Source organism: Neolamprologus brichardi, chromosome 6 (genome assembly GCF_056152115.1).
Source record: "Neolamprologus brichardi isolate AB-2024 chromosome 6, ASM5615211v1, whole genome shotgun sequence".
In the NCBI taxonomy this organism is placed as follows: domain Eukaryota; kingdom Metazoa; phylum Chordata; class Actinopteri; order Cichliformes; family Cichlidae; genus Neolamprologus; species Neolamprologus brichardi.
In genome coordinates this window covers 22,477,501-22,491,367 of record NC_142109.1, presented here as the reverse complement: position 1 = coordinate 22,491,367, position 13,867 = coordinate 22,477,501, and the positions used below count along the sequence as shown (strand labels likewise).

The following is a 13,867-nucleotide window of genomic DNA, read 5'->3' as shown; positions in this document are numbered from 1 at the left end:
TATATATATATATATATATATATATATATATATATATATAATTTCTACTTTAAAGTTAAAAAGTCAAATGTCAAGCAGCTGAGAAACTCCAAACCTGATTTGAGACAGACCCAGAGGGAAGGAGGGGAATTCATCAGACACAAGGGAATACACTTGGAAGAGGTAAGAAGCCTACATACCTCACTACTAATTTTCAAAGTCCTTGATCTAACACAAGTCCCAAGTGCGTATGCCCTTGTAGCATATAACCATTCTTCTCTTGATGACTTAATGCAATTTACATGCGTTCAATGGCCACAAAAGCTTTATTGCCATAGATCGCACACTGTGATAGGCATGTGTTTCTGATTCTGTTTCAAGAGGGTAATCATTGTTTTTCTCTGATACTATGGCAGCAGAGAAAAAAATGTGCAAAAGCTCACTCACACTTCATCAAAGTGTTTTGCCCTCGGAACCTCAAAAAATTACAGTTTTTTTTTTATTATTATTATTAAAGCCACCGCCCTAGAGAAAGGAAAAGAAAAAAAATAACATGTAAAATCCACTACAGGTAGATATTTTATCCTCTAAGTAAAACAGAATCACAGTAAAGGCTTTAGGAATATTTTAAATAATTTTGGTGGATAAATGGATCTATCTTTTTAACCACTGCCATAAATACTTGTGTATTGTAGAGTATTTACTGCAACAATTAACTTAACTAAAGTAGTCCAGCTCAAATTCCCTTTTTCATATACCAGTTTGTTAATTTCGACACTGCCACCTAGAGAATGAGATGATAAAAGTTGAACTTTATTCAGTGTTAACTAAAATTTGCAAATTGTAAAAGCCTGACTGAAACTTGCTGGGTCAGTATATGCTGGTAATATGTTATTTGTGGCATATTAAAAGCGGTGTCCAGTACAGAGAGCAATGAAATAGAAACGTTTTTCAACTTTGAACTAGTTGTTTCAGTTATGTCAGCCAGATTTAAGGGCTCTGTTTCTAAAATGATTCATAAATCTGAGACATTTCTGAATAATTAATTTTATATATATGCTGATATACTGCAAATATACTTTGATACTTTACACTAAAATATCAACTCAACTCCTTAAGTGAATAACAAATTCAGAATAGAATCAGCATGGAGTGTGAATTTCTAAAAATCTATCAAATATGACATTTGAAATATGGCTATTGTGGTTTGCACGAGAGGTGTGTTTTAATCCAGCGGATGATGGTAACTGCTTGCCCTGGTTACTGTTTACATTTAACAATTCATTTTGATAATCAGGAATGAGAGAAGGCAGTCCACAGAGTTCCCGGTGGTAACTGTAAGGCCTTACAGTATAAAGTATCTCCAGGTGGCTGTTGTTGTGATTTGGTGCTATATAAATAAACCTGAATGGAATTCAACTGGAGTGTTAGCGAGTGTAAGAGAGAAGTGATGGTGTGTGGTTTAGAGTACATTATGAGGATTTGATTGCCTTTAGGATATGCTGGTCTTTCCTTCTGTATATGTATATATCAGACCACAAACCATGGCACACGTTTAAAATTTGGAAAAGTTTTGCCAAAGTCAGATTCCCACACCATTCCCACTTCTTCTACAGTGACACAGGAATGAAGATTTAACTGCACATCTAGCTGGTCTGAGGGCTGTCAATACGTGGCCCCACTGACTTAAGTTGTCCATTGTTATTTAGCATGCGGCTGGTATTATCCCCAGCCCTTTCACTTTCGGTTTGCATTTCTCTCATTCTTTGGCTCTTGCCTTCTGCATTCCCCTCTGTGGCTTAATTGGTTGTCTTTCCCACGGGGAGACAGAGTGAGATATAAGCCATGCTGAACAAATTGCTTGCGGTGGTAGTGGTGGTTTGATGAAATGCAAGGCTGATGCTGGTTTCTTTGCCGGGATATATGAGACATGCCTGTACCATGTCCAGATGTCTTTATACCCCATTATCTTATTGCATCGTTCTTGTCATCCTTTGTTTTACTACTTATACTTATAGGCAGTTGTCACCTTATTTACATATGGGGAATTCTTTGAGCATAGCAGGTTTTTTTATTGTATACAAAAGGAATGTGTTCCTACATAGATTCACAGGATATTCATGCTAAGAGCCATCACTGGTTTAGTCAGGCCCTCTCCTCTTGATAACTTACACATGTGAGCATAATAAAATAGTCAAACCAGACACACATGCTCAAATACTTGTGATGACTCTTTAAAAGCTTCAAGCTTTAAGCAAATACACACATAAATTCGCAGCAATCATCTTTGTTTAGGTGTAAATGATAGGCCTGGTCTATATTAGATTCAGACATCAGAATTTCATTCAGTCTAGTCCAACATCTGTCAGCAACTCCATTTGACACCGCATAGCAACAACAGTAATAAGCCGTGCAACACACACATGTTACTGTGAAGCAAGACTCTCGCTTGTTCTTTCTAACTTTCTATCGTCACGTAGCCGCCAGTCATGAAGCCACATTAGGCATCCACAATGCCCCTCACCCTTCCCCTTGGACCATCGCTGTCTGCCTCAGTAACTAAATAACCTACTCTGACCCTCAGAGGGCCTCTAGAGGCTAATGACAATAATGGCGTTAACTTCCCAAATAGATTAGGGCTCTGCTGTCACATTGATGCTGAGGGAGATAGTTGGTGTCTGCTGATAGACTGACCACCCAGAAGTTTCGGAGGGCTTGGTCTGGGTTCAACCCATCTTAGCAATTTCCAGACATCAGTAAGACAACTTGCAGAGAATACCAATAATTGGTGGGAGAAAGAGTGAAAGAGATGGCCCATAAACTGGTCTGGTCATTCCTCTGCCTTTGTACACAAAAAAGACAAAACAAAGGAGAAAAGATTAATTTTATGCTAACAAGATAAACATGAACCTATTTTTTTAAAAACACAACTAAAGACACGTATTTTTAATTGATTGTGGCTTTAGAAATATGTTGAAAATTTGGTCAATGGTGGCTGCATTTTTGTCTACTACAGCATATGGAAATCTGTATCCATCTGTAAATTATATGTCGTGTGCACTTCTTTAAGGAGAAAATTGGAAACCCTAAAGAAGTGATACATTATATATATTTTCCAGATTTGTATTACTCTGTAAAGACTTTAAGCAACTTGAGGTGACTGCTTTGAACATGGGAAAATATATATCTTTAAAACCATGATAATTGCCAAACTTCTTACATTTATTTTAAGGACAGTAATATTTCTATAAAGTTTATTGAACCGTATCATGGTTCTAGGAGAGCTTATAGAACTGCCAGACTTAAGATTCATACTTGAGGAAGAATTAATGGAAATTAAAGTGCACCAAATTTTGAGGCAGTTATGTGAAAATGTTAACTTCTTGGTGACGCAAGTGGAAAATCAGGGGACCTCATAAATCAGAGTATACAATACAATGCTCATTAAGAGTGCCACAAATGTCTGTTTTAAACGCATGCTAGCATTCATTTTTGATAATGTTTATATGTTTTACAACATTTTAAAATGCAATTTATTTTTAAGGGTGTACCTAAAATATACATTTTTATGTGATATATCTGAGATTAATTGGTGCACTGCTTAGCTGGCGGATGAAGCTGCATGCATTGCAGTGTAATCTTGTGGTCTGAGCACATGAACAAGGAGGAAACTGTGCTCCCTACACCCCTGTCAAATATGAAATATGAAAATGGTTTCAAATATTTACAGATATCTTGAGGCAAATTTACTTGAACTTGCCACTTACTGAGAAAAACCTCTGATGTGGAAACATCATTAACAGGATGTATACAGTAATTTAAAGCAAGTCTTTCATCAGCTATATAACACATATTTAACTGGGATCTCTGTCTGCCAACAGTATATCATGTTGGGGCGTTAAGAGGAACAAAACCTGCCATAAAATATCAAGAAACAGTTTTAATGTTATATTTATCTCACACACTTTGTGTTTTTCTTGGTAACTCCTAACTTGCAATTATAGACAATGTTAAGCAAACACGCTCTTCTCAAACGAGAGTCAAATTCTGTCCGTCATAAACCCCCTGAATCCTGTGGGATTCAGGGGGTTCCCGCAAAGGTCCCGCAAAAGGACCGCAAAGGTCCTCTACAAATTTAAGATAAGCTCTGTTGGGAGGGTTATTCAAGTTGATGTTATCTAATTTGATGTGCTCTAACTTACAGTAATGGCATTTCTGGTGTCATTTAGACTAATCTGCCACACATATTCAGGAAAACCTATGAGCTGTATTCCGTAAAAAAAATAAAAAAAATAAAAAGCCCAAAAAACAAACTGCAACTCCCCCTTTTTTTGCAAGAATAATGCAAACTTCTCAAATGTTTATTGAAGGACTCTTGAAAACTCTTGCTTCCTGTTTGGGGTTGTTTTTTCATGTTATTGGAATCAAGACATCAGCCTCAAGGTACTGATGATGAAATAGAAACAACTGAAATTTTGAATCAAGAAAATTTATAAATGCAGTCAAAACAATCTGAATCTTGGGTGGATTGAAGCCTGCTCTGTGCAGGAATCTAATATGTTTCAGCAAAATGGATATTTCTCAACACTACAGGGCACTAGTTATGCACAGTGTGTTCCAGGAACCATGGTTTAGCAATATGTGGGCCCTTTTCAAACGTTCAGCTACATTTTTTGGTATAGTGTTTTTTGTTTTGTTTTGTATGTTTGCATGTATGCACAAAAAATTGCTATGCCCCTATCTTCAAAACTACCCTAATTTCCATTATGCTACGTTAACCTCCTAAGACCCGAACTCTTTCATTGCATGCATTTTTATTTTTTCTGTCCTATTTGGGCTGATTGGGACCTGATGAATTTAAAAACAAAGAATTAGCAGATTTTTTTTCTTTACCTAAAATGAGATCCACATTTGAGGACATTCGTTTTAAACTTCGATAGAACAGTGGCAGTATAATGTCCTCGTAAGTGGATATCAGGCCCTTGTAGAGAAAAATTAAGTATTTTGGTCTAGACAACCCAAAATGTGATGTCCACATATGTGGACGCCAGGTCCTAGGAGGTTATGTATGCGTTTGGCTGTTCCAGCCAGACGTTCCTAACTTTACAAGGACTCAGCTAAGACATAACACCAAACACCGGTTTTGGATGAAAGGTGGTCTTAAAAATAAATAAAGCCTTAAAGCTGAGGAATTACAAACACACTGCCATGAAGAAAGAAGGAAAGCCATCCAAACAATTTGTGGCATGTAGTACTTTCAGTTTTTTCTGTGCTTGACACAAAGACGAGTGTCAAACATGAAAAGACAAACAGGGGATGACAGAAAGGATTGAAAAAAAAAAAAAAAGATTGAACAGAGGTGAGAGTGAAAAAGACCACAGGGGAATTTTCCATTTGTCAAAACAAATCAGAAACACACAAATGCACACACACACACACACAAATGCACACACACACACACACACACCTGTTTCATCTGATCAACTGCTCATTAATGTAAATATTCAGCCAATCCAATGGTATTAACTCAATGCATTTAGGCATGTAAACATGGTCACGACGACCTGCTGAAGATCAAACTGAGCATCAGAATTTGGAACAAAGATGATTTAATGTGGCATGGTTATTGGTGCCAGATGGGCTGGTCTGAATATTTCGGAAACTCACGATCTACTGAGATTTTCATGGATGGCTAAGGTTTACAGAGAAGGGTCTGAAAAACAAATCCTATCCAGTGAGTGACAGTTCTCTGGTTGAAAAGGCCTTGTTGATGCCAGAGGTCAGAGAATATTGGCTAGACTGCTTCAAGCAGATAGGAGAGCAACAGTAGCTCAAATCATCACTCTAAAAGTATGCAAAAAAGCGACTCTGATTGCAAAATGCATTAAACCTTGAAGCAGATGGCCAACAGCAGCAGAAGAGCACACCAGTGCCAGTCCTGAAACTAATTGCAAGAAACTGAGGCAATAATTTGTACTGGATCCCAAAATTAGACAACACTATATTGGAAAAATATTGTCTGGTGGAGTCTCGATTTCTGCTGCAATGTTCAGATGGTAATGTAAGAATTTGGCATAAACAGCATGAAAGCAACTGGCTCACTGCACTAGGAGGGCCTCCACAGTCACCATATCTAAATCCAGTAGAGATCCTTTGTGATGTGATGAAATGATATTCAAGTCATGAATGTGCTCCTGACAAATCTGCAGGAACTTTGTAATGGTATCATGTAAATATGGACCAAAATCTGAGAAAAATCTTTCCAGCACCTTGTTGAATCTACACCCAAAAAATTAAGGAAGCTTTAAATGCAAAAGGGGCTCCAATCCAGTACTAGGAAGCGAATGTATATGTATTTGCTCCATACAAACTTGCAGGTGATCATATACATGAATGGACACACAAACAAATGCACAAACAGCCCAGGAATACTCTTCTGCCTGTGAAGATCGAGGGACTTAGCAAAAAAACGTTCAACAAAAAGAGAAAAAGAGTCCTGATTCTAACACAATCTAAGCTCTGGGATCTTCAAACAAACTCACGCTCAGGCACCATGGGGACAAGACCAACAGAATGAAGCATTTGGGGGGCTGACCTTCCTATTGCCTGCTCTGTTCCTGGCTGTGAGGTCTCCGTGCACAACAATGCAGTCTTTGCCATAGCAATGCGGTCTGGCATTTCACAGGGCCTACTGAGCCAGCCTCACTCACTGCCACATTCCATAGGCTGGCTTTAGAGCCAGTTAACACACATCTCGTGGCAGCTGTTTCCCTCTGAAAAGCGGGACCCTCTGAAAAGAGTGAAGCAGTCTTTTTGTACACAATAAAACAAAAGTTACACAAACCAAAGCAGATCAGTGATAATACTAAAGAAGGGTCATACATTCACAAAACTTCTAAGGAAAGAGGTCAACTCTGTAAATGTGAAGTTGAGACAACAGTGGCTGATGACACGGCCAACCCTCAGTGGATATTTGATGATTCCTCAAAGGACTTGCATGAGAGACCCTTAAAGCCAGGACACTGTTAGCAGGCGTGACAGACAAAACCAGTCCACCCACCATTCATTCACAACATGCTCTGTACTGAGAGGGCTTATTGCCATCAGCATCATTGTTTTTCAGCTCCATTAAACACTATTCTGGAAAATAAGGAAAAAGCAGCAGTAACACCAACGCTGCTGAAATGGCTTAATGGTGAAGACAGCTTTGTAATGCCAAAAGATCACAAGAAGCTTAGCTTGCAAAATGCACTTTTTGTGCATAGCTGCCACAGAAGCAATTATCTTTCTTTATAACAGCTAAATGCATGGGAAAAAACCTGCAACAGATATTTTATGGCAAGTATTTATGCTATTAAAGATTGTATTATAATATTTAATTAAATGAACAGATTTATGTGGTCTTCTGTGCTCCATGGCATAAAAGACAAAGACATGACAAAGTGCTTTGCATGTGAAGGAAACAGGAATGCTCACCGCAAGAGGCCGACTTCGTCTCCACCAGCTTCACCCTTCGTGTTTCATTACGAATCCTGTTATCTGTCGTGTCCACAAGATGTGTAAGGTCGTCAATAATTTCTAAGAGACAAAAAAAGACAAAAAACGGGAAAAAAGTCAGTCAAGCTAATTGCTCAGGTCAGGTCATGTGCACTAGTAGATTTAGATTTTATTTTGCATTAATCAAGTCACTGACACACAGGCAACATAATATATTATAGAGAAAAATACATAAAAAGTAAAAAGAAAAAAAAAAACAAATACAGGTTTTGCAAAAACTGTCTATCTGCTATTTTGAGTAATTTTCTTTACAATTGGGTAAAAAAAAATAGCATCTTACAGAGCGAGATTGTCTAAGAAGTAAAGAGAGCCAGAGGTTCGCTAATCTGCAAGGTTAAAGCTCTAACATGCAAAGAAGAAGCCACATGTGAACATTGTCTTCTTCTGTGGACCAAAGGTCACTTAAAATCGACTAGTCACAAGAATTGAAATTTGAAAACATGGACACTGCATCCTCTGGACTAAAGAAGAGAGGAACCGTTCAGCCTGTTATGAGTGCTCATTTAAAAAGCCTGCATCTCTGATGGCGTAGCTCCATAGTAGAAAAGTCCGGTTACTGAATTGGCCTGCCTCCAATCCAGAGCTTCCATCAACTGAAAACAGTAGGCTCATAATAAAATAAAAAGTATGGACGACACAGAACTGTTTAATTGCACAGAACTACAATTAAAATCTTATATATCAGACAAGAATGGGACAACATCACTTTCTCCAAAAGTGCAACAGTTCTCAACTAAAATTGGAGATGCTACGCAGTGGTAAACATGGTCCTGTCCCAACATTTTTATGATGTGTTGCTGGCATCAAATTTAAGATGAGCTATTTTTTTTAAATTAAAAGTGAACATTTGTTTTGGTTTAAACACCTCATGTGTTTTCTATCTTCTATTGTGAATAAAATATGAGCAAATGAGATTTGCAAATCACGGCATTTCTATTTTTATTTACAATTTACACAGCATCCCAACTTTTTGGGGATTTGGAATTGCCCCCCCAAAGTAACCATCTATATAAAAATGACTATCAATGATGGAGAGACAAGTTCTGCATTACATGACACCTGACCGGCAAACAAAAAGATAGAACCTGCAAACAGACATAAGTTGTGGCAGAGGAAGTAGGTCATATGAAAGCACTCCTTGCCCTTTCAAACGGTTTCACTCCTTCCTGAATTTAATCAGATCCTTATTTCTCATGAGTTCTGAAGACGTAAGCTGAGGCTTCTGGGACTATGCCTTAGGATCCAAAGAAAGAGAGCGTGTTCCTTTTGTGTGTGTGTTTGGCGCTGTGGCTAAGGTCTTTCAGTAGGAGTTCCTGACTTGAAGGTCGTCCAGATGGAAGCCTGTGTGATTTGTTAGAGCAAGCCACCGTGTTGACATGTCATCTCCAGAGATCTGATGCAGCAACAAAAACAGGCAGCTAAAAAACCATCATAAAGAGATGGTACAAACCGGACCCACGAAAACAACATGAATGGCTGAAAACAGCGAGTGAAATATATGTTAAGGAGCAACTGACTCACATGACAAGACTATGAGGAACAATGTAGAGTGAAATTTAAGAAATGGATAATGTTATTGTGTCAGTGACAGGATGAAATATTGATGTCAAAGGAACAAACTTTAGAGATAAAGCAATCTATAATGTTCATGCAATGATGTAGTTTCTTTCTGATGGTTTGTTGTATTTCTCTTTTTTCTTTTGTGTATATGTGAAATGGGAACGGACGGCTGCTGAAAGTTTTCCAAATTAAAAAGTAATAATGGTGAAAGATGGCATTGATTTAGTGCATTGTATACTTATTCACTCAGACAACTACAAACTAAACAGGAATGGGAAGCTAAACTCATCTACAAACTAGTGCCAAGTTTACAGGCAGTGTTCTTCAGAAGGGGAACGACAATGTATTGCTACGGTATGGCAAAGTAGTACTCAGTTGATATGATCCAAGCTTCTTCTGTTCTTCAAAAACTGGGCAACATGACCGAATTCCCACCAATGACGGCTCAGGGCTGTCTGCAGCATTTATCTTTGTGAGCACAAATGTCTTCAACTCAAATGAAACTGCCTTGTTTCCCCAGCTAGAGTCATCGCCATTTGACAAGACAGTTTGCCTTTTGGCTGATACCAAATAATTAAGTTGCAAAAATAATTAGAGGAAGGAAAGAAAAGCAAGTAAGTTTGAAGGGCCAGAATGTTAAGGGGCAAGGACAAGCAGATGGGAGACGTGAGATTGCCGTATGTACAGTGTCCCTCGAGACTTCCACATCACCATCTAAGCATCAGGCAACAATTTAGAAGGAAGAAATATTTCCTTTACAGGCAGAGAAGGGGTGTAGACACTGAACCATTCGTGCTGCATGCCACTCCAACTAGTCATGGATGTTTTCAGTCGCTGGTGCCAAGTTTCTTAATTCAGTTCTGGCCCAGCAATAACATCCCATTTCATTGATGAATTTCCATCCATTCTAGGACATGATTTTTAACTATAGTTGCAATGAAACGCTCAATTAACGTTTGCACTAAGAATGGTTGCACTACAATATACTGCCCTTTCACATGCGTAGTCCTTCAGTTCACCCTATTATCAAATCAAGTTTCTAACACCATAATTCTCAGTTTCCCATTGTAACTTATCTGAGTGACAGGTGCTGGCTTAGATTAGCTATACCACAAAGAAGCCCCTGTTTCAGGCAGAGTTTATTTATTTAAAGTGCTATCACACTGAATAAACCTCTAAAACCACAGCGTGGAAAAGCATGGCATGTGTGTACACAAATTTCTCCTGTTTGTCATTTTTTAGGATGCATTGCTATACGCTTATTTCACCTCAATTATGCAAAAGACAAGCGCTCTTATTGAACACATACTTTGTTTTTAAATATTTGTAGCTGAATTAGAATGGGATTTCTGATTTGTTTGTTTTTTTTGTCTTATTTTTAAAGTAATTTTTAAAGACACTGCAGTATATTAAGAACATACTTTAGTTTCCTCGTATAGAAATATACACAGCGGGGCCTCTATAATCCACTACAATGGTTTTTAAATAAAACAACCAAGAAAAGATTGAACTAGAGACATTCAGATTTAATTCAGTGTCTCTAACCAAAGTACTGAATTAACTGTTTAGAAATTAATTACAGACATGTTTATACATAGTTTCTCATTTTCAGAGCCTCGAAAGCAATGAAAAACAGTGACCGAGTTGCAGTGAGGTTAAGCCTGCTCTCTTGTCATTTCATGAACAAATAAGCAGATGAAAGATATGTACTTGCATCCAGTAACTGTTCACTGAAGCGTTCAATATGAGGTCAAAAGAGATGTCTATGCAAGCAAGAGAGGTCATCTTTAGGTTGAAAACCAAAAATGAACGTATCAGAGAGATGGCGAGAGCTTTAGGTTAGCCAACATGGGACATTCTTCAAAAGAACGAATGCATTGACCAGCTCAGCAACATCAAAAGGCCTGAAAGACCACTGAAGTCTAAAGTGGATGATGACAGAATTATTTCCATTGTTAAGAAAAACAACCTTATAACTTTCAAGAACACTCTTAAGGAGCCACTGTATCACTCTCAAAGTCTACAACGAAGACTTTAACAATGAATGTAAAAACAGAGGTTTTACAAGAAGGTGTAAATCACTGGTTAATTTCATTAAAAACAAAGTCCAGATAAGGCTTTCCTAGAAAACATCTAAAAGAACCATGCCCAGTTCCAGAAAGTTCTTTGTACAAATTAACCTCCTAAGACATTAACTCTCTCATGGCATGCATTTTTAATTTCTCTTTGCTATTTGGGCTGATTGGGACCTGATAAATTTAAAAACAAAGAATTACGTTTTTGTTTGTTTTTCTTATCGGATTTTTGTTTCTGAGAAAAATCGGATGCACATATGAGGACATTCATTTTAAATTTCGATAGAACAGTGGCAGTATAACGTCCTCGTAAGTGGATATCAGGCCCTTGCAGAGCAATATTTAGTATTTTGGTCTAGACAACCCAAAATGTGATGTCCACATATGCGGACGCCAGGTCTTAGGAGGTTAAAACCTGGGTTAACTGGTACTAAATGGTGCAAAGAGAAAAGTACAGAAAGGCAAAGGAACAGCTCACGATTTGAGGCATCATCTGTCAAAGGCAATGCTATGGCATGGCCATGTATGGCTGCTGGTGAACATGGCTACTAGTGTTTATTGATGATGTGACTGCTGCTAGCAGGATGAATTGTGAAGTATACAGGGCTATACTCTGCTCAGATTCAGACAAAGGTTGGAAAACTGATCAGACAGTGCTTCACAATACAAATGCACGATGGCTCAAACCACACTGCAGAACCAATTCAAAAGTTTCTAAAGGCAAAGAAAACAGATATTCGTCAAAATCTGTGTCGACATTTGGCAGAGCATCTTCCCAATCTTTAGGAAGGAAACACAGTTTCTAGACTAGACAGGTACTGACTGACTGCAAAGTAAAAAAGTGTGGGACTATGTATAAAAACGGCTGTGATTCCTAAAACAGATAATCCAATGCATTTGTTAAACCTCTTGAATTAAATCTCTAAGTCTGCACTACAATCACTTGATTGTGTTAAAATCCACTGTGGATCCACCGTGTGGCTAAATTACAAAAAATGTTATTGTCCCAAAACTTATGAACCTATTTGTATTTTATCTCCTATTTGCACAAAAAAACCCCATTTGCAACGTCTCCTTGGCTCCAGGAACGTGCTGCCATTTCATTTTTTGTAATATTTCCAAAGCAAACATAAACAAAAACTAGTGAACAGTTACTTTCATAACAAGAAGTTTTAAGTAGCAGCCAGTTTTACAGCTCATACAGAACCAGGCAATCCATGTGTGTTTCCTTGGAACAATTTTCCTTTAGAAAACAGTCAAAATAACTTTAAATCAGATGAGGTTTTTAACTTTATGGACCAAGTCCCAGAAATTTTTGGTTACACCTGCTATAATACAGAGCTCTGTACCACAAAATCTAACTGTTCGTAAACAGGTTAGCGTAGGTTTTCCCATTCTGAGATATTTTTTGTTGTTGTCGTTTCCTTGTTTTGTGAGTTAAAGTGAAATGTGTACTATATCAGCCTGTCCTGACTTGCTCATGACAGTGATCAAAATACTTCAGCTCAGCGTTACTAAGTAAGCAGCTTTGTTGCTAGATTTTACCACGTGTCATGACTCTTTAGCAGATTTCTTTCCCCCCAAACACAGCAAAATAGCTGTTTGCAGTAACCTATTGCACTGCTCTCTCTCTCTCTCTGCTGTGTTCATTGGGTGAGAAAACTAGCAAGGCTTCAGAGTTACAGAGAACAGCGGTGCAAAGTGTGAGGGAAAAAAAAGACAGAAGTTTATCGCTGACACACATCACGTTTTTCACACTTACATAAAGGGCATAAACCTGGCCCTATTTAAAAGCAGAATGGGACCCCTGAAACACACACACATATACCAATTGGAGACAGATGTTGCTTTCACATGATGTCACTTTATTCTGCTTTTTCCTGAGTTATCTTAACACCACTTCAAGTGCGTTCTAGAGCTTGAATCTTTAAAATAAAAACAACAACAAACGAAAAAACCAAAATCATCTTATGGCCACATTGCCATTTGGGGTCAGTTTCAGGCCTCCATCTTTTCTGTCAGGATCATCTGGCACGATGGACAGATGGATGTAAATTACCAGTTACCAGGACTGGTAGCTCATCATCATCATCCAGTCAGAGGTATCTTATGTAGCCCAAACCCTCTAGCTGCTGTCTCAACTAGCAATCGAATGTTATTTATATATTTAGTTTTACTATTTTTACTACAGAGAAAACTACTAACATGTCTGTAGAGTATTTTTTTCAAGCACAACCACACAACCTCTTCTGGCTGAGTTTCCAGGAGAAGCCTCCTTGAGATTAGATGAGCAACCTTCCATGAATCCTCTAATATCTTTGGAAGGATGTTAAAGATTGAGTTTTGAACTTTAAAGCATTATATTGCAGTGAAAATGATCGTTAGCAGACATTTACACCACTATAAAGCCATGATCTTAATAATAACACAAGGGGGTTTGCCAAAACTCCCCGATCTGCACAGATTCTCATATGAGCTGTATTCCCTTGCAGGAGAACGCCTTCTCCCATTAGCCCAGTTATTTAATTAAAACTCAGTGTGTTGAGAACCAATCTCGCTGAGCAATTAGTGCACTGTCTGATTCAACTTAAGAAGCAACAATCCAGATCCAATGTTAATAAGGAACTGGAAAGTTGTGTTACAGTTCTTTATCCAGACCAATAAAGGCACAATAGCAACAAAGAGAACAAGCAAAA

The 13,867-nt window shown here is 38.0% G+C and overlaps 1 protein-coding gene across 2 annotated transcripts in view; it reads right to left on the bottom strand.

The window, feature by feature from the left end:
* Nucleotides 1–13,867, bottom strand: part of stx8 (syntaxin 8) — a 42,715-nt gene that overhangs the window by 2,338 nt on the left and 26,510 nt on the right. The window contains exons 7-8 of one of the 2 annotated variants that reach the window (XM_087841857.1): nt 7,456–7,557; nt 6,504–6,769 (exon numbers count right to left, since the gene is read on the bottom strand). In XM_087841857.1, coding sequence (XP_087697983.1) covers nt 6,579–6,769; nt 7,456–7,557 — 293 coding nt within the window. In that variant the 3' untranslated portion in view covers nt 6,504–6,578. Of the gene's footprint in view, nt 1–6,503; nt 6,770–7,455; nt 7,558–13,867 lie in introns of those variants that run through there. The other variant, XM_006787465.3, reaches the window with a different exon arrangement.